The sequence below is a fragment of the Scyliorhinus canicula genome, chromosome 4 (genome assembly GCF_902713615.1).
Source record: "Scyliorhinus canicula chromosome 4, sScyCan1.1, whole genome shotgun sequence".
Classification (NCBI taxonomy): Eukaryota; Metazoa; Chordata; class Chondrichthyes; order Carcharhiniformes; family Scyliorhinidae; genus Scyliorhinus; species Scyliorhinus canicula.
In genome coordinates, this window is record NC_052149.1 from 222,705,706 (window position 1) to 222,723,710 (window position 18,005).

Below are 18,005 nucleotides of genomic sequence, written 5' to 3' on the forward strand. Positions count from 1 at the left end.
TTATTCGTCTTCTGACTCCTGAAAGTGTGTGGCATCTACAAGGCGCAAGTCAGGAGCATGATTAATTAGATGTTTTATCCTAAAGGACATGTGTTTTTAAACTTTAGACTCTAACCAGCTAAATGGTGCCCTGCTGTGTCATAATGACTGTATGATTCGATTCTCCACTTGTCTGGATATGTGCAGATCCAACAACACAAGAAACTTGACACCATCCAGCCTGCTTGATTGGCACCCCATCCACCACCCTCTCCATTCACGACTGACACACAATGGCAGCTGTTTGTACCATGTACAAGATGCACTGCAGCAATTCATCAGGGCTTCTTGACAGTGCCCTCCAAAGCCACTCTTAATGTCTGAGAAAAACAAGGGCAGCAGGCATATCACACCACATATCTGGTTCCTTTCTCATTGTTGGGTCAAAATACTTGGACTTTCCCCCCTCAACAGCATTGTAGATGTATCTTCACCATCCAAAATGCAGTGGTTCAGGAAGGTGGCTCATCACCATCTTCTTGAAGGCAATTAATTAGCACTGGGCAATAATTACTGGCCTTGCATCAATGCCCACATTTCATGAGTGAAGAAAATTAAGTCTCCCCGAGCTACTTTGAAGAGTTACAGATACAAATTATGTTAAAGGTCATTTATCATAAGTTATGTGGAACAGACTGGCTACTAATCTTTAGTTTTTAAGCATAAGATGGTAGTTAAATGACATGTAGAAAAAAGAATAATAAAGTGAAAGTCATTTTGTTTCTATTGCTTAATTACAACAACTTTAAACAGGAAATGTGGTCTCATTCTAACCCTGAATATTGAAATATTGCAAGGGGCAGTTAATTATCTGGATTGATGTCCCTCGGAGATTATAAAATATTAAAATAGATGCACGACCATGGCAAAGCAGGAACCTCATTTGACTATTTTGTCCCCTTTAATGATGTAGGTCTTGACTTGTTTGTGAAGGTTTTTCCAGTGCTCAATATGGATTTCTCCTTAGACTTCTCCGCCTCATTAATCACAACCTTTCCATTGGTAATATCATGTGGACTGCAGAAATTTACTAATGCCACCCAGCTCTACCTAACTGCTCTTGGCAATGACCAAACAAGCCAATCTGTTCAAGGGCAATTAGAAATGGGCAACAAATGCTGGCCTTCCAACGATCTCCATGTCAAAGAATGAAGAAAAAGATACCTTTTATAAATAACTGAAATTTTGTAATTAAGTGTTATTTTCACAATCAATTAAATGTTCTTACTGTTGTTACACAATGTGGATGTTTTTGTTTGAAATATAATCTTTAAAGTAAAAGTGAGAATTGTTTATTTGATTTCATATGTTGATTTTAGGAAGCTATAAGGCTGCAGCAAGATATGAGGAAAAAGAAACAAGAGATGTTGGAAAAACAAATTGAGTGCCAGAAGGTAAGAACATTGTTTGAAAAGACAATCTGACAGTGATGGTATTGCAACCTAACCTCTCGTTCTTTTTACTGCACACTCAAGCATGTTCCAGGTCCAGGCTGACCCCTTGATATTAACTGGGTCCCTAACAGAGTGAAAATATTTTCGGCTACCTTCCTTTAAGCACTTTTCCCCAAATGTGGTTTTAAAATGAAAGGCGTCATAAAACAATAGAGAAAGTGGACAGATACTCACAACTGCAACTCACTACAAAAATTGCACTTGTATTGTGTTTTTAAGGAATAAAACATCCCAGAATGCTTCAGACAAGTGTTGTAAAACACAATTGGATGCCAAGGAGATACTAGAGGAGATAACCAAACAAGAGTGGTTTCATCAAGTGTCTTAAAAGAGGTAGAGAGGTTTAAAGAGAGAATTCCAAAACGTAGGATCTTGAAAGCTGAAGGCACAATTCACCAACGATGGGATAATTGAAGTTGAGGGTTGTTAAACAAACCAGAATTGGCTGATATCTGAGGGTTGGAGGTGATTACTAAGATACAGAAGGATGAGGCTGTAGAAGGATTGAAAATCTGGATAAGAATTTTAAAATTAAGACAGTGCTTTATTCGGAGCATTTGTTGATCCTTGAGCACTACAGAAATTAGTGAATTGGACTTGGTATGAGTTAGGGTATGTAGAGCAAAATTTTGGATGATCTCAAGTTTACAGAGCCTAGAACATGGGAGGCCATTCAGGATCATCTTGTAATAGTCAAGTTTAGATGCATGAGGTTTTCGACAGCAGATGAACTGAGACAGAGTCAGAGTTGAGAGGTCTTGCCTTCGTGGAAGTTGGTGGTCCGAGTGAATCATCGCATCCTTACAGTGCAGAAGGAGGCCATTCGGCCCATCGGGTCTGCACCGATGCTCTAAAAGAGCACAGGTGAAGGAACTGCACTCTGAAAGCTAGTCATTCAAAACAAACCTGTTGGACTTTAACCTGTTGTTGTAAGACTTCCTACTGTGTCCATCCCAGTCAAACGCCGGCATCTCCACATCATGACCATTTAGAGACGGTGATGGTTGAGAAGGGTGGTTGTGAAATAGAGCTGGGTGTTGTCGTTGTCCACAGTTGTGAAGATGTTTGTGTGATAATAGGATTAGAGAGTTCTTGCAATGTATTCAAAAACAGCTGGCATTTCTATAATGTTTTAACATGGAGGAACATTCCACGGTATTTAATGGATACATATTCATACAAAATTTGACAGCATCCAAGAACGAACTATGGGCGGAGTGAATAAAAGCTTTATCAAAGCAGTAGCATTTAAAGAGAGTCTAAAAAGGCAGTTGCAGGCACAATAATCGATGATGAAGTAAAGAAAATGGGGGTTGTCACAGCTGGACGAATGCAGAGTTTGTTGTATTAAGCCTGGAGGAGGCTATAGATGTAGCAAGGGGTGAAGCAGGAGTGGAATGTCAGAATAAAGACTGCTGAGAGGTGGAGAAGGTTGAGGATGGATAGTGTAATGCAGTCATGACCACTAAGGGTGTTAAGTTTAAATTTGGTTAGTGGGAAGGTGCAAAAAGATTCAAATATGGAGTGGAGGGAAAGATGGGTATGCGTTTGGGAAGCAGCAGCAGATCCAAGGATTGATAGGAAATTGTGTCCTCTTCTGTTTGTACACAGAAGAATGGATGAAAAGACTATTCAGCCAATCCAACTTCTGTTATTTTGTCCAACGTATGAGACTTGCTAATGTTATTTTCATGTTGCCTCTGTTGTCATGTTAAGCTGATGCACTATTTTTCTTTACATGTAAAACAGTGCTCATTTGGCACAGCATACATCTTCTACTGTTAGCCCGTTTAGATTAAGAAATATTTGTAATAAGGTTAGCTCTCTTTTATGTTTTTTCATTAATTCAGGTATTAATTTGCAAACTGGAAAAGAATAAAAGTATGAAAGCAGAGGAGAGGGCTAAAATAATGAAAACTATTAAAGATTTGACAGAAAGAATATCACAATTGCGAGATGAACTGAAGGCAACGTCAGCATCAACGTCATTGGCTCCATCACAACTAAAATCAAAATCTGACGTGAGTGTTGAATTTTCTTTTGCCTGAAAAAAGACTCAAAAGTGATGACATTTACTTCACTCAAATGGTAATAGGGAATAAGTTTTCTGCGAAGTGCATTAAAGCAGTGTAAATGGACCGAGAAAGTAATTTTATCTATTTTGGATTGTGTGTAAGATTGAGGAATTTGGTGAGCAAGTGGCGAGGATGAACTGCCTATTCCTATTCTTAAAGGTTCTTTAATTCTTGGATCAGAATTACATGTAGTTACTGTGGGAAATGAGTATATTGAGGAACAAGATAACTGAATTCATTTGCATGCCCAATAGACCTGTTTGATTTTTTTTTTTCCATTTACTACTTAGCATGAAGCAGTTTTATTTTTGAACACTGCCCTATTATTTTCTGCGTTGTGTTAAACGTCCAGTGCAGAATAGACTTCTTTGCACCAATTTTTTAAAAAAGTAAAACATTTTTTGAACATTGCTTTTGCCTCTGAGTTCTTTCCTTATGTCCATTGCATTTAAGTGAGTTTGCTTCATGGAGGATTAATGCTGATGGTTTCAGATTGTCTGATCTGAGGACCTTGAATGAAATGGAGTGCAGTGGGCAAATTGGAATTATGCCTGCATTATAATTTAAAGATGTTTGCCTTTAAATACTGTTGAATAGAAATTGAGCAAAGGCAGTCAGGACCAGAGGTGAACCTCAGGATTAGTTACTGTGGGGGATTGGCTATGTGGAATTTCTGTTTTATTCAGAATAGGGTCATTGCATTCTGCATCACCTGAGTGGTGAAATTAGTTCCTTGGTTTGATTATTCAATGTTACGGGAGAGCCCCCATTTAGTGTACACCTGCACATCGGCTATTACGTTTGTTATGTTCGTCCTGATAAGTAGGGAATGCTTCAATCCATTTACTAAATGTATCAATGATGAGAAGAATGTATTTGTAACTCTCCTTACATAATGACAGTGGGTCCGCATAGTCTATTAGTAAATTTGTCCATGGCCCATTTACTGGCCTGGTGTGTCCGAGCTCTCCTTTCTCAGCATTGTGATCTGGATTATTTTGGGCACAAATCAGATCATTTTCCACATATTTTGTGTCCATCTACTGCGGGCCACCGACATAAACTTTTTCTGTAGTTGAATTCACACCTTGATGTCCCTGGACATTGTGACATTGATGGATTATGAGGTTCCAATTCTGGATTGGCACCACATAACTTCCACCTGAAAGGATGAGACCGTCCTCTGTTACAATTTTGGCTTTTCATTTGTTATAAGGTGCCAAAACAATCCAATCTTGATCTGTTTCCAATCCTCATCTGCCTCCTGTGCCTTGACAAAGTTTTGGCGGGTGGGGGCACAGTGGCCCCAGCTGCGGTGGCCCAGGTCTTGGTGCCTTGGGCTCCATCCCTCTTTTTTTGTTTTGACACGAATGGTCCCTTGGATTTGTTTACTGTCAAGACCTGATATTCATGCTGTTCCCCTTCGTAACTCGAATTTTCTGTGGCGACGATAGTTTTTCTGATTCTCTTAACTATAGTGTCACAGCCCTGGAACATGAGCACCCTTATGCGGTTAGCAAATGATGTGTGATGTTCCCTATTCCATTGTCTGCACTGACACAGACCTTCAACCGGGTCCACTCAACTGCTCGTTAGTATGGCCCTTTTCATTTCTTCAGATGGGGCTCAGAATGGAAGAAGTAAAGGGGCAGGTGTTACACCTTCTGTGATTGCATGGGAAGGTGCCATGGGTGGTAGGAGAGGTAATGGGTATGGTGGAGGAGTGGACTAGATTATCTCGGAGGGAACGGTCTCTGTGGAATACTGACTGAGGGGGTGAAGGAAAGATGTGTTTGATGGGCAGCACGGTAGCATGGTGGTTAGCATAAATGCTTCACCGCTCCAGGGTCCCAGGTTCGATTCCCGGCTGGGTCACTGTCTGTGCGGAGTCTGCACGTCCTCCCCGTGTGTGCGTGGGTTTCCTCCGGGTGCTCCGGTTTCCTCCCACAGTCCAAAGATGTGCGGGTTAGGTGGATTGGCCATGCTAAATTGCCCGTAGTGTCCTAAAAAGTAAGGTTAAGGGGGGGGGTTGTTGGGTTACGGGTATAGGGTGGATACGTGGGTTTGAGTAGGGTGATCATTGCTCGGCACAACATCGAGGGCCGAAAGGCCTGTTCTGTGCTGTACTGTTCTATGTTCTATGTTCTATCACGCTGGAGTTGGCGAAAATGGCGGAGGATTTTGCTTTGCATATGGCTGGTGGGATGCGAAATGTGAGAACGAGAGGGACTCTATCCTATTCTGGAAGGGAGGAGAGGGGGCTAGAGTAGTGGTGCGGGAGATGGACCGCACACTGTTGAGGGCCCTGTCAACAACTAGGAGGGAAATCACGGTTGAGGAAGAAGGAACACATTTTCGAAGCACCATTTTGCAAAGTGGCATCATCGGAACAAACGTGACGGAGGCGAAGGAGTTGAGAGAAAGGGATGGAGTCCTTACAGGGTGTAGGGTGCAAAGAGCTGCAGTCCAGATAGCTGTGGGAGTCAGTGGGCTTGTAGTGGATATTCCAGGAATGCCTTACCCAGTGTGCTACCGTGCCACCCGTTTGAAGATTTTTTGGGTCCATGCCGGTTTCTGGCAGAGAGTGTCTCTCCTTAATCCTTTTAAACTCCTTTTAGATACCCTTGTCACTAACCTCCTGTCCAGTCTCTCCTCGTCTGCACATTTGAGGTTTGCTGAACACACTTCGAGGCTGATCATTGGAGCTTACTTTTGCTATTAACCGTTAAGTCACTTTAAACTTTTAACTCTTAACAATTCTACCTGCAACTTCTGTAGTTTAAACACCGCCTCCGAACTAATCGGCAACCCAGCTCTTTGCCTTATACTCTCTTCACCTACTTAATCCTGGCCATCACGTGGGGCTACTGCCCTCTTAATTCAAGCTCAGTCTGGGTGGATGAGATGCTTGATTTGGAACTGGATCACGAATCACCTCTTTTAAGTTAGATATGCCCCATCTGGTTGTGCCAAATGTTCTGCCTCTGCTGGCCGCAACTGCCAAATGCAGACAGAATAGATTACTCAGTCAGGTTGATTTATCTTTAAACACAGCTTTATTATTTCTTTAAGACTTCACCAAGACTACAGCTATGTGTTTATTTAAACAGTTGTTTGAATCAAGTATACTTCCCATGAGAGAGAGCTTGGCCAGGTTCGCTCTGAGGGGCTGATGGGCTTTGAAGGTCACGTTGCACATACAACGGTTGATTTCAGGTTATCGTTGGTTGAATTCGGTGATAGGGTATTTTAGATGGTTTAAGTTAAACAATCCTTCAAGCTTCAGATGTCATTCGAGCTTATCCTTCGCGTTCCACAAACAAGGACGTTATACTAGACGTCATCTGTGCCTGTCCTTCCGTGTTCTGAAAACAAGGGTGTTATCAGTGATATTGTTGTCCCTGGTTCTCATGAAATCCATTTTGAAAAGAACTGCAGTTTTCTTGTTAGCTTCTTTAAAGTTAGTCATTGACTTATTTTCCCATCATGCCTTACGGCTAGTATTGGCCATCTTTCCCAATGAGCATGAGGCACCATGGAAACGGAGCACCCCTTTCTCGAGATTGTACAGTTGAGATATCTTTCAGTGAGGCACAGTTATAAAGTGATAAATTTGCATAAATATTTTACCCTTATCAATTCTCGCGAGTAATATGTGTCATCCATTAGTATTTTAGTAACTGTTGTCATAATGGATCACAAAGATTGATCCTTGATGTATGCGGTGTCATAAAAGAAAAGTAACTGAAAAGGTTCAGTGTTGACAAGTTGTTTGAGTTAGCACAAAGAATAGCACTATTGTAAATCAAATACCTAGATTTATTTGGTGACTTTCTCAACCTCTGAATGTTTCATCATGCTTTATACCAAGGAAGTCCTTTTTGAAATGTAATTGCTGTTGGAATGTAGGACACGAGGAATCCAAATTGTTTACAGCGAGGGCCTAAACGCAGCAATGAGATAATGACCAGATAACAACGAATTTTGTTTTATTGATGTTTGTGGGATAAATGGTCAGGACACCAGGAGAACGCATGTGATGCTTAAAATAGTGTCATAGAATCTTTTATGACCACCTCAGCAGATAGACAGAGCCATGGTTTAACGTTGTATCCAAAAGCCAGCACATCCGCCCCAACTGTCCCCTCTCAGTATTGCAAAGGAGTGTCAGCCTATATTATGGACTCAAGTTTCTGTAGTGGGTTTTAAACACACAGTCCTCTGACAGCCATTTATTTCGCCCATTCAACGCCTGCGATGCATCGAAGTACCCAAACGGCGGTAGTGTTTTTGGAAGTATATTCCATTGTAAGGAAATGTGGCAACTAATTTGCGCACATCAAGTTCCTCCAAATAGCAATGGAAAAAAATGATTTTTTAGAGTTGGTTGAGGAATACATGCTGGTTAAAGGAATACGGTCATATAAAGGTTAATTATTATTTTTCTTCTTTTGATTGTTCAGGCACAGAAGGAATTACTGGATGCAGAACTGGATTTCCACAAGAAGCTGAACTCGGGAGAGGACACAACAGACTTGAGGAAAAAGCTAAACCAGCTCCAGGTGGAGGTGCGTTGTTTTTTCAAATCTGTGTCTCCCGGGTTCCTATACTAAGGGTTGTGACCCCCGGTGACCTCCCTTGACCCGCAGCTCTCGTAGCTGTAAACACTCCCCCCACCCTGCCTCTCGTTCTCACTCTAGGGTTTTGTCAGTTTTCAGACTTTAATATGGGGCCACGAGCGGGAAAAATTTGCTAAGCACTGGTCTGTGTATGAAGTCAGCAGCCACAATCAGACCTCTAAAATGGACGTGTTATTACCAGAATAGGTGAACGTACTATTATGATCCCATTTGGTGTTCCTACTGGATGGGAAGGTCCCAGAATGGAACCCTGACTCAAAACAACATAACTTTTACTTTTTCTTCAGAAAACGTGGAAGAACAGAGTCACAGGTCTGCCAGTTTGCTTTCAGGAACAAAAATGTTCTTAGAATCATAGAATCCCTACAGTGCAGAAGGAAGCCATTTGGCCCATCGAGCCTGCACCGACCTTCTGAAGAGTACCCGACCTAGGCCCAATCCCCCACCCTATTCCCGTAACCCCACCTAGGGGAAGTTTAGATCGCCAGTCCACCTAAACTGCACATCTTTGGACTGGGGGAGGAAACTGGAGCACCCAGAGGAAACCCACACAGACATGGGGAGAATGTGCAAACTCCAGTCACCTGGGGCGGCAATGTACCTTTTCTTACACTGAAACACTAAATTAAACACATTTAAATCTGTATCTTATTTCTAACATTCAACAAAGCAAATATATATCATTTAAAACTACCTTTGCCTCCTGACATACTGTTCCATCATTTCTGCGACATGTGCTTGAATCTGACAAGACTGAATGAAAGAACTCCAAGCTTTCTGGCGATAAGATTCCTTTGTCAAATTGGTTTAGACTGAACACAGTTCTGAAAAGTTATGGGTTAATAGCATACACAGCACAGGTTGATTGTCAGTGTTAGTGTCAAAAAAAAAGAAACACTGATTTGGGAAATGGGAGAAGAATCATTTGAGATTCCGATCAGACTTATTGATGGGTAGAATGGAGGGACCTTTACTCTTTATGTAATCTGCGCAAGAGAGCTCAGTTCTTCTGGAGAAGCAAAATATTACATTCCATTATACCTCATTGCAAAAATCACCCAAAAAGGATTTGAAAATGTCACCTATTTCAAATTAATATGAAACAACTTTTGTTGTTGATTATACGTACTTGTATAATTTTGATGAGATACTTTTCTTTAAGCTGTCATCACCTCCTCGGTGACGTCTTCGGCCTAACTTATGGCGAGGAAATTCCTTGGAGCTGCTCCCATCCGCCAGCAACTATTCATTGAAGTGCAGTGGACCCCATTTACATGCATAAACAGAACTTCTCTATTTCTTTCAAAATACCCGTTGCAATCCTTACTCGAAAAAAATACCTCAGCACTGTACAATCCCAGCCCGAACTACCAGACTTGTAAACCAAGATCCGAAATCTGGCATGGACTCAGTCTGGACTCGCAAGTTGCTGGTTTTGAGAAACTTTACCTGTATATACTATTGACCAAATATGGAAGAAATAAAAGTAGGAAACGGTAACAAACCTATAACCTTTTTAAAAAGTCCTGAAATGTCATACATTTGATAGTGTGACTTTCAGACAACCAAGGCAAGGAAATTTCAGTTATCCGTACCAGTGGTGTTGTTCACGATAAGTTGGAGGATTCTGATTATGCTGCTCTACTGCTGAAGTGGAGATCTTTCCAATCAGAAGTCAATTCAAGACCATAAAGCTTACTTCCAGCCAATAGACAAATTAAGTGTCAATCAAATACAATACAGTATGCTTCCTCTCCTCTGTTTTTATGTATGGCAGAAATTCTCAATTGTGACCAAGTTTGAAGGATACATTTCAGAACTTGATGTACTGTTTAAATTGCTGTGACATTGTTAGAGGGTAGTCTGTGTCTGGAGCGTGGTTATGATGTCTGTTACCGTTGGTCAAGATTGCTCCAATGATCTCTTGGCAGGCCTTCCATAGAATCACCTCGTGACACCGCACAGAAGGTCATCCAGCCCATCATGCTGTTTTTGGCTTTTAGAAAAATCTATGCAGTATTTTCCTCTCCAGTATTTATTTCGTTTCTTTTTGAAAGTTGGTATTGAATCTGCTTCCACCACCCCTTTGGGAAGTGCATTACAGATCATCATTATTCCCTGCATGTAAACAACTTTTAAAAAATTGATTCATGAGATGTAGGCATTGCTGCCTAAGCCAGCATTTATTGCCCATCCTTAATTGTCCTTGAGAAGGTGACTTCTCGAACCTCTGCAGTCCATGTGATGCTGGTATAGCACAGTGGGCTAAACAGCTGGCTTGTAATGCAGAACAATGCCAGAAGCACGGGTTCAATTCTCTTACCGGCCTCTCCATACAGGTGCAGGAATGTGGCAACTAGGGGCTTTTCACAGTAACTTCATTGAAGCCTACTTGTGACAATAAGCGATTATTAAATATTGAAGAATACAGCACAGGAACATGCCCTTCGGCCCTCCAAGCCTGTACCGGTCATGATACGAACCTTTGCCAAAACCCTCAGCACTTCCTTGTGCCATATCCCTCTATACCCATCCTATCCATGTCTTTGTCAAGGTGCCTTTTGAATGCCGTTAATGTATCTGCTTCCAGAACTTCCCCTGGCAACGTGTTCCAGGCACTCACCACCCTCTGCGTAAAAAAAAAACTTACCTCGCACATTTCCTCCTAACTTTGCCCCACGGACCTTAAACCTATGGCCCCTGGTGACTGAACCCTCCACGATGGGAAAGTGCCTGCCCATCCACTCTATCCATGCCCCTCATAATCTTGTAGACCTCTATCAAGTCATGGAAGAGAGATTTACATCGCAGTGTCTCGCGAGATCTCGGGAGCGGGGTCTACTAGCTTCCATCCATGCTGGGCGGATTTTATATCGCACCGTCTAGTGGGATTTATATCTAATGTTGTTTAGCGGCGCCCTGCTTTTCGGACGGTAGCATGGCCGTTTGTACGCGCCCAATGTTTCCAATGATCAACTCCCGAGAAATCATAATAAAAATCTGTTAGGCCTTTTACTCATAAGCATGGTTTGAAATAAGGATAATCTCATTTTTTACGATGTCTTAATTACTACTTATGTAGCCACGGTGTATGCCTGTCTTAAATCAGGTTTATTAAACATCTTACAGAGCAGATACATACACACACTAATGCAGGCTTTTACCCGTTACTGTACCAGATTCATATAATATATACCTACATTCATCACACCTTGATTGTTCCTCATTGAAATTTTATCTACCTGTATTCTTCGAAGTCTGATTTTATATACCGTGCCAATTCTGTTATTTGTTGCTGTTCTAAGAAGGCACAGTATGAGGAATCTAGTTGTAAAAAGGTGTGACAAGAGACTGGTACAAACAAGCAAAGCTTTTACATTATAAATGGACATAATCAAATTCTTTATCTGTTTCCAGGCTGCACGATTGGGTATTCTTCCTGGAGGACGTGGTAAAACTGTGCAGACACGAGGCCGAGGTCGAGGCAGGAGCGTGAGGGGACGAGGCGCACAGATGCATATGGTGGTTGATCACAGACCAAAAACGCTAACTGTGTTCGGCTTCACAGAGGAAGAAAAGGATGAATTAATGCCACATTTTTCAGTAAGTCCAGACTTAAGAATTACAGTCAGCATTCAAATTTAAGTAATTAATTTGCAAAATGATTGTAGATATTTTGGTTTGTTCATCTCCCAAGATTAGCAACATCGACACAGTGGTTAGCACTGCTTCCTCAATGCTAGGGACCCAGGTTCAATTCTGACCTTCAGTGACTGTGTGGAGTTTTCATATTCTCCCCATATCTACGTGGGCTTCCAGTGGGTGCTCTGGTTTCCTCCCACAGTCCAAAGATGTGAAGATTAGATAGATTTGCCATGGTAAATTGCCCCTTATTGCCCAAAAGGTAGGTGGGGCTACAAGGACATGGCGTGGTCCTAGGTAAGGTGCTCTATCAAAGGGTCAGGGCAGACTCGATGGGCCGAATGGCCTCCATCTGTACTAGAGATTCTGAAATGATCTTATAGTCTGCACACCCAAGTTTTCGGTCTTGCTGTTAAGTATACTTTGGGAGACATAACACATAACCAAAAATTTAGACTCATAAATTGTACCGTACATGAGAAGTACTGTTCACTGGGGGTTGGAAATAGTAAGGATAGGGAATAATCTTGTGTAGCTTGTTAAGGAAGCTGTTTCGGAAGCAGGGGCTGGTTTAGCACACTGGGCTAAATTGCTGGCTTTTAAAGCAGACCAAGGCAGGCCAGCAGCATGGTTCAATTCCCATACCAGCCTCCCCGAACAGGCGCCGGAATGTGGCGACTAGGGGCTTTTAACAGTAACTTCATTGAAGCTTACTCGTGACAATAAGCGATTTTCATTTCATTTCATTTTTCGTTAAGGAAGCCTAGTCAGCTCTCAATAGTAGCTAAGAGGCTGAACCAGAGCCATAACCTTTTTATATTTTAAGACTGTGTGGATAGATCAATTTGTTCCATAATATAAGAAATACAGATGGTTATTTTATAAATAAACTTTAAGAAAATAAAATATTTAAACTTTAATCTTCAACCTTGACAATAACAGATTACATGTGGTTTCTTAACCTTAACACACTAGTTCCCATTAAACTACACTGTAACAGAACCTGCAGTTCTCGTATAACTTTCATTAGCAGACAAAGGCAATACTTGCATTTACGAAGCACTTTTTCTTGTAGGGACGTTCACTCTGAACCCTTTTTCCAAAGCCTGCTTCAGTGGCAACTTTCATGACCCTCACGGTTGATTTCCAAAGCTTTCTCCTCTGGTAACTTTCATCATCACTCTCAGTCGATTTCCAAAGCCTTCTCCTTGAACTGTTCAGAACAGCATTCTTTTTGCTCTCTTGCGCTTGCTCTCGGTCTCGCGCGCTTGCTCTTGCTCTCGCACTCGCTCTGAATCTGTTCTCCTTCACACAAAGGTACATAGGTTCTCTGCTGGGGTTTCCATGCTTGAACTCATCAGCGTTAGCTCGGCTATTTGATTGCCCACACCCGTGTATACAAAAGAACAGAGCCATGTTACTGATGTGCAACTAACCTCCCATTGAAAGACAAAAAGACCATCAAACTCTGTAGTGGACTATTGCCTGGTCAGCCAGGAGTGTCCCAAAGAACAATGAATCCGGAGCATCATGTATATTGCCACCATCTGACTGCAGAAATGTAACTCGGCCAATTGTGGGCATATCCCTCTGACTCTGTGCTAGCAGGTATTTCCCCCTCAGTCTGTTTAACCCCTAAATTGTCTGCTACATTGTTGTCTCATTTCTCACACAACTCCCTAATATCTCCCTCACGTGATAAGCTTATTTTGTAGAATGTACTTCCATATTCCCAACCTGTTCCTATTCCCCAATCAATTTTGTATTGCTCAGCATTGCTGACTTCTCTGATGTCCTGTTACCTGACCGTGACCGTGCTGCAATGACAGTATGTATGTGGTCAGTATACATGTAATACAGATTTGCCTGCTAATCTGTGAAGCACCAGGGCTCCAAATTAAATTTCAAGGTAGTGCAGTTGCCACTGCTACACTCAATTGTGATGCAAAATATCCATCTTATTGAGTTGATTAGTTGGGAATTAATGGGATGGGTGACACAGTTCATCCCACTAAGGGTATCAGATATGTTTACTCTCGGACTGGACTAAATACAATCCTTTTTAAAAAAAATGAAACTCAATTCTCCTTTTTTGTTGAAAGTTACTATCCCAACCAAGACATATGAAGGATTTCTGCTGTTTTGGAACTGTTTGTTAAATAACTACAGTGGTCAGCACTACTTCCTCAGCACCAGAGACCCAGGTTTGATTCCAGCCTTGGGTGACTGTCTGTGTGGAGTTCACATGTTCTACCTGTGTCTGCGTGGGTTTTCTCCGGGTGCTCCAGTTTCCTCCCACAGTCCAAAGATCTGCAGGTTAGGTGGATTTGCTATGCAAAATTGCCCAGGGATAAGTGGGGTTATGGGGATAGGGCGGTGGGGTGAATCTAGGTGGACTGCTCTTTCAGAGGGTTGGTGCAAGCTTGATGGGCCAAATGGCCTCCTGCACTGTAGAGATTCGATGCTTCTATGAACTGTCCCCTCAAGAATTTCCAGTGTCTCCAGCTCCATGAGCCAATTCAAAAAAAAAAATTGTTGCTATTTTCTGTGATCCTGCAAAGAAATTAGAGTCAATTGAATGCCTTGGCAGATAGGTGGATTTTTATTCTCCCATTATTATCTAATCCATTATATTATTGAAAATTTCCCCACACATTTTGTCACAGGGCACGAATCCAATTCTTTGAAAATGTCAGTCCGGGCTTTTTGAGATCTTGGGACCTGCTCATTGTGTATCTTACAAATCCACATTGCAATGAAGCATATTTTATTAGTCAATTCATGCCATTAGGTACAGACGATAAGATCCATCTTGTAGCATTGCACCAGTATTTACGCTAACCTGGAAACTACCAATGTCCCATTAATGGGGTAGCCTTGTTAGAAGAAACAGGCTAGGAAAACTGGTTAATTCTTGCTCCTCTTTCCCTCTTGTTAAATCCAAGGGCAATTAGACTGATTGTGGCAATTACATGGCTAGCCCAGCTTTAAAGTATTCAATTAATAATATAGATGAAAAATAGTGAACCTGGGTTCATCCTGGTCTGTGTGACTCCAGATCACGCAAGATATGCATTTACTGATAGACCCTGCATTTATCTTCCAATATAATATAGGCTTCATTCTGTAGAATTGGTTCGGCATTCGAAAATACGTTTTTTGTTTATATGGCGCATGTCATGTTTCTTCAAAAGGACCACAGGACTCCACATAAAATATTTTAGAATAGCAGTAAGCATTGACATGGAACTTCTTCGGTGTATAATCATACTCATTACCGAGTGATCACCGAAAAAGAACTGTTTTTATGCAAGTAAACATGACAGCTATTTTGTGCTTAGAAAATTTAACCTACTGCACTGAGATACATAACCAATTAATTGGTTATTTGAGATCTTTGTATAAGTGTTTTTTTAAATTTAAGAGTTCAGTGAAGGTGAAATTTAGGCTAAGTCAGTGTGTCAGTGAGTATAAAAAAGGTGGAATTTCACTCCAGATATGCTTGGGATATGATTTTGAATTGAGACTTTCAAACAAATTCCTTGTTGCACTTTAATCCCAAGGAAATTTATATTGATTATTTTTCTTTTGGATGTGGACATTGTTGGCATGGCTGGCATTTTTTGCCTATCATAGTTGGTGATGGGCTGCCTTCTTGAACTTCTACAATCTCTGTGGTGAAGGTTTCTGTCATAATCCTTTTACTAGGGAGTTCCAAGATTTTTACCCATTAATTATGAAAGAAGAGTGATTATATATGATGTGGAACCTGAGGTGGTGATGTCCCTCTGCATCTACTTCTCTTGCCCTTCTGGGTGATGCAGGTTGCATGTTTGGGAGATATTGCTGAATGGTGCATCCTGTTGGCAGTGTGCTAATATGGATGGAGTGGATGTGTGAAGTAAAGATCTAGTCAAGTTTCTGGTCAGTGGTGATGATAAATAATCCCATCGAATGCCTTGGGAAGGTGATCTGATTATTTTTTCTGGATGTTGTCCATACCGTGCTGAGTGTGGCTGGGAACTACTTCATTATCCATCAAGAGGGAAGGTCAATAATGAAGCAACTGAAAATAGTTGGAACCAGGACACGGCCCTGAAGAAATCCTGCAGTCATGTCCTACAGCCAAGATGATTAGCCTCTAAAAATCATCTTGCCTAGTGGCAGATGTGACTCTAACCATTGGAGAGTTAATTTATTAATTCAGGGGATGTGGTCATCGCTGGCCAGATCAGCATTTATTGCTCTCGAGAAGATGGTGAGCTTCCCCAATTCCCCTTGACAGTGCCACACTTGGTTGAATGGCACCTTGGTGTTAAGGGCAGTCATTCTTACTTCACCTCTAGAATTCAACTTGTGTTTGAACCAAAGCTGTAATAAGATTTGGAGCCAAGATTTCCTAGCAGAATGGAAACTGAACATTAATATAAAATTTAAAAACTGTAGATGCTGGACATGTAAAATTAAAGGTAGAAAATGGTGACAAAACAAGTCGGGCAACAAATCTGGAGAGAAATATATTCAGTCAAAACAAGAAAAACGAGAGATATAATAGGGTTTAAGCAAGTACAAAGGTAGGGGGAAGTCTGAAATGGGAGAAGGGAAGCCCTGTTTTAGGAGACGAGAGATCAAATGACAAAAAGACAGATGATGCAAGGCATAAGGAGATGACAAAGAAACCGAAGAGATATCTAGAGGGGGTGTAAATACAAATGACATGAATCATTACCAACAACAGCAATCTGGAAAAAATGGGGACCAGGGTATGATTTTTAAGCTTTTGTTCTTGATGTTGTGAAAATAAAAATGCATGATGTAGGGATAACATACTGGCATGGATAGAAGATTAGCTAGCTAACAGGAAACCGAGTAGGTAGGGGCGGCACGGTGGTGCAGTGGTTAGCTTTGCTGCCTCATGGAGCCGAGGACCCAGGTTCGATCCCGGCCCCCGGTCAATGTCCATGTGAGTTGTCACGTTCTCCCTGTGTCTGCGTGATCCTTGCCCCCACAACCCAAAAAGATGTGCATGGTAGGTGGATTGGTCACGCTAAATTGTCCCATAATTGGAAAAAAAAGAATTGGGTACTTTAATTTTTAAAAAAAAGCAAACAGAAGGCATTTTCTAGTTGTCAGGATGTAACAAGTGATGTGCCGCAGGGATCAGTGCTGGGGCCTCAACTTTACAATTTATACATATATAAATGACTGATGATGGGGCGCAAGGTATGCTTGTTAAATTTGCTGATGACACCAGGAAAAGTAAGAAAGTAAATTGTGAAGAGGGCATAGGGAGGCTACAAAGGGATACGGGTTAGTGAGTGGACAATGATCTGGCAAATGGAGTATACCATGGACAAATGTGAAATTGGCCATTTTGGCAGGAAGAATAGAAAGAAGCAGATTATCTTAATGGTGAGAGATTGCTGAGCTCTTTTTAGAGGGATCTGTGTTCTAATGCATGAATTGCAAAAGGCTAGTATGCCGGCACAATAAGTAATGAGGAAAGCTAATAGAATGTTGTTGATTATTGTGAGGGAAATTGAATACAAAGGTAGAGAGGTTATGTTTCAGTTACACGGGGCACTGGTGAGACTACACCTGGAGTATCAATTTCCTTGTTTGAGGAAGAATATGTTGGAAGCAGTTCAGAGAGGGTATACTAGACTAATACCTGGAATAGACAGGTTGTCTTCCGAGGAAGTATTGGACAAGCGAAACTTGTATCCATTGGAGTTTAGAAGACCAGAAACCACTTTATTGAAACAGATCCTGAACGGTCTTGAAAGGATGTTCCCTCTTGTGGGAGAGCCTAGAACTGGGCCAGAATTTTGCACTTCCATCACTGGTGGGCTGGGAACCTGAAATTGAAAGGACTGAATTCCCTCAAGTTTCCACCTGCCACGACCGCACAGCGATTGCTGGCCTTCCCTGCCCTGGAAGCCCTTGAATTAACCCGGGCCCTCGGTGCCTGGACTTTGCCTCCTGCATTTCTCTTCCATCCATTGCAGCACTGACGCTGCAGATTCTAGAGAGGTACTGACGAATCAGAGTGGCCGGCAGCTCTCGAAGGCAGGTCATTGCGCGTGAGGGGTGCAAGATACACCTGCAGCCACTTCGTGTTCATTCGAGCATGAAATAGCTACAGAGCACTCAAA

General features: G+C 41.7%; 1 protein-coding gene across 6 annotated transcripts in view; it reads left to right on the forward strand.

Moving 5' to 3' along the window:
• Positions 1-18,005, forward strand: part of rbm27 (RNA binding motif protein 27) — a 160,274-nt gene that overhangs the window by 87,673 nt on the left and 54,596 nt on the right. For all 6 annotated transcript variants that reach the window (XR_005460510.1, XM_038796137.1, XM_038796133.1 and 3 more), the window contains 4 exons: positions 1,359-1,433; positions 3,344-3,514; positions 8,032-8,136; positions 11,626-11,811. Coding sequence is in view for 5 of the 6 variants with exons in the window: in XM_038796137.1 (XP_038652065.1) it covers positions 1,359-1,433; positions 3,344-3,514; positions 8,032-8,136; positions 11,626-11,811 (537 nt within the window). In the remaining variant the exon portion in view is untranslated. The remainder of the gene's footprint in view (positions 1-1,358; positions 1,434-3,343; positions 3,515-8,031; positions 8,137-11,625; positions 11,812-18,005) is intronic.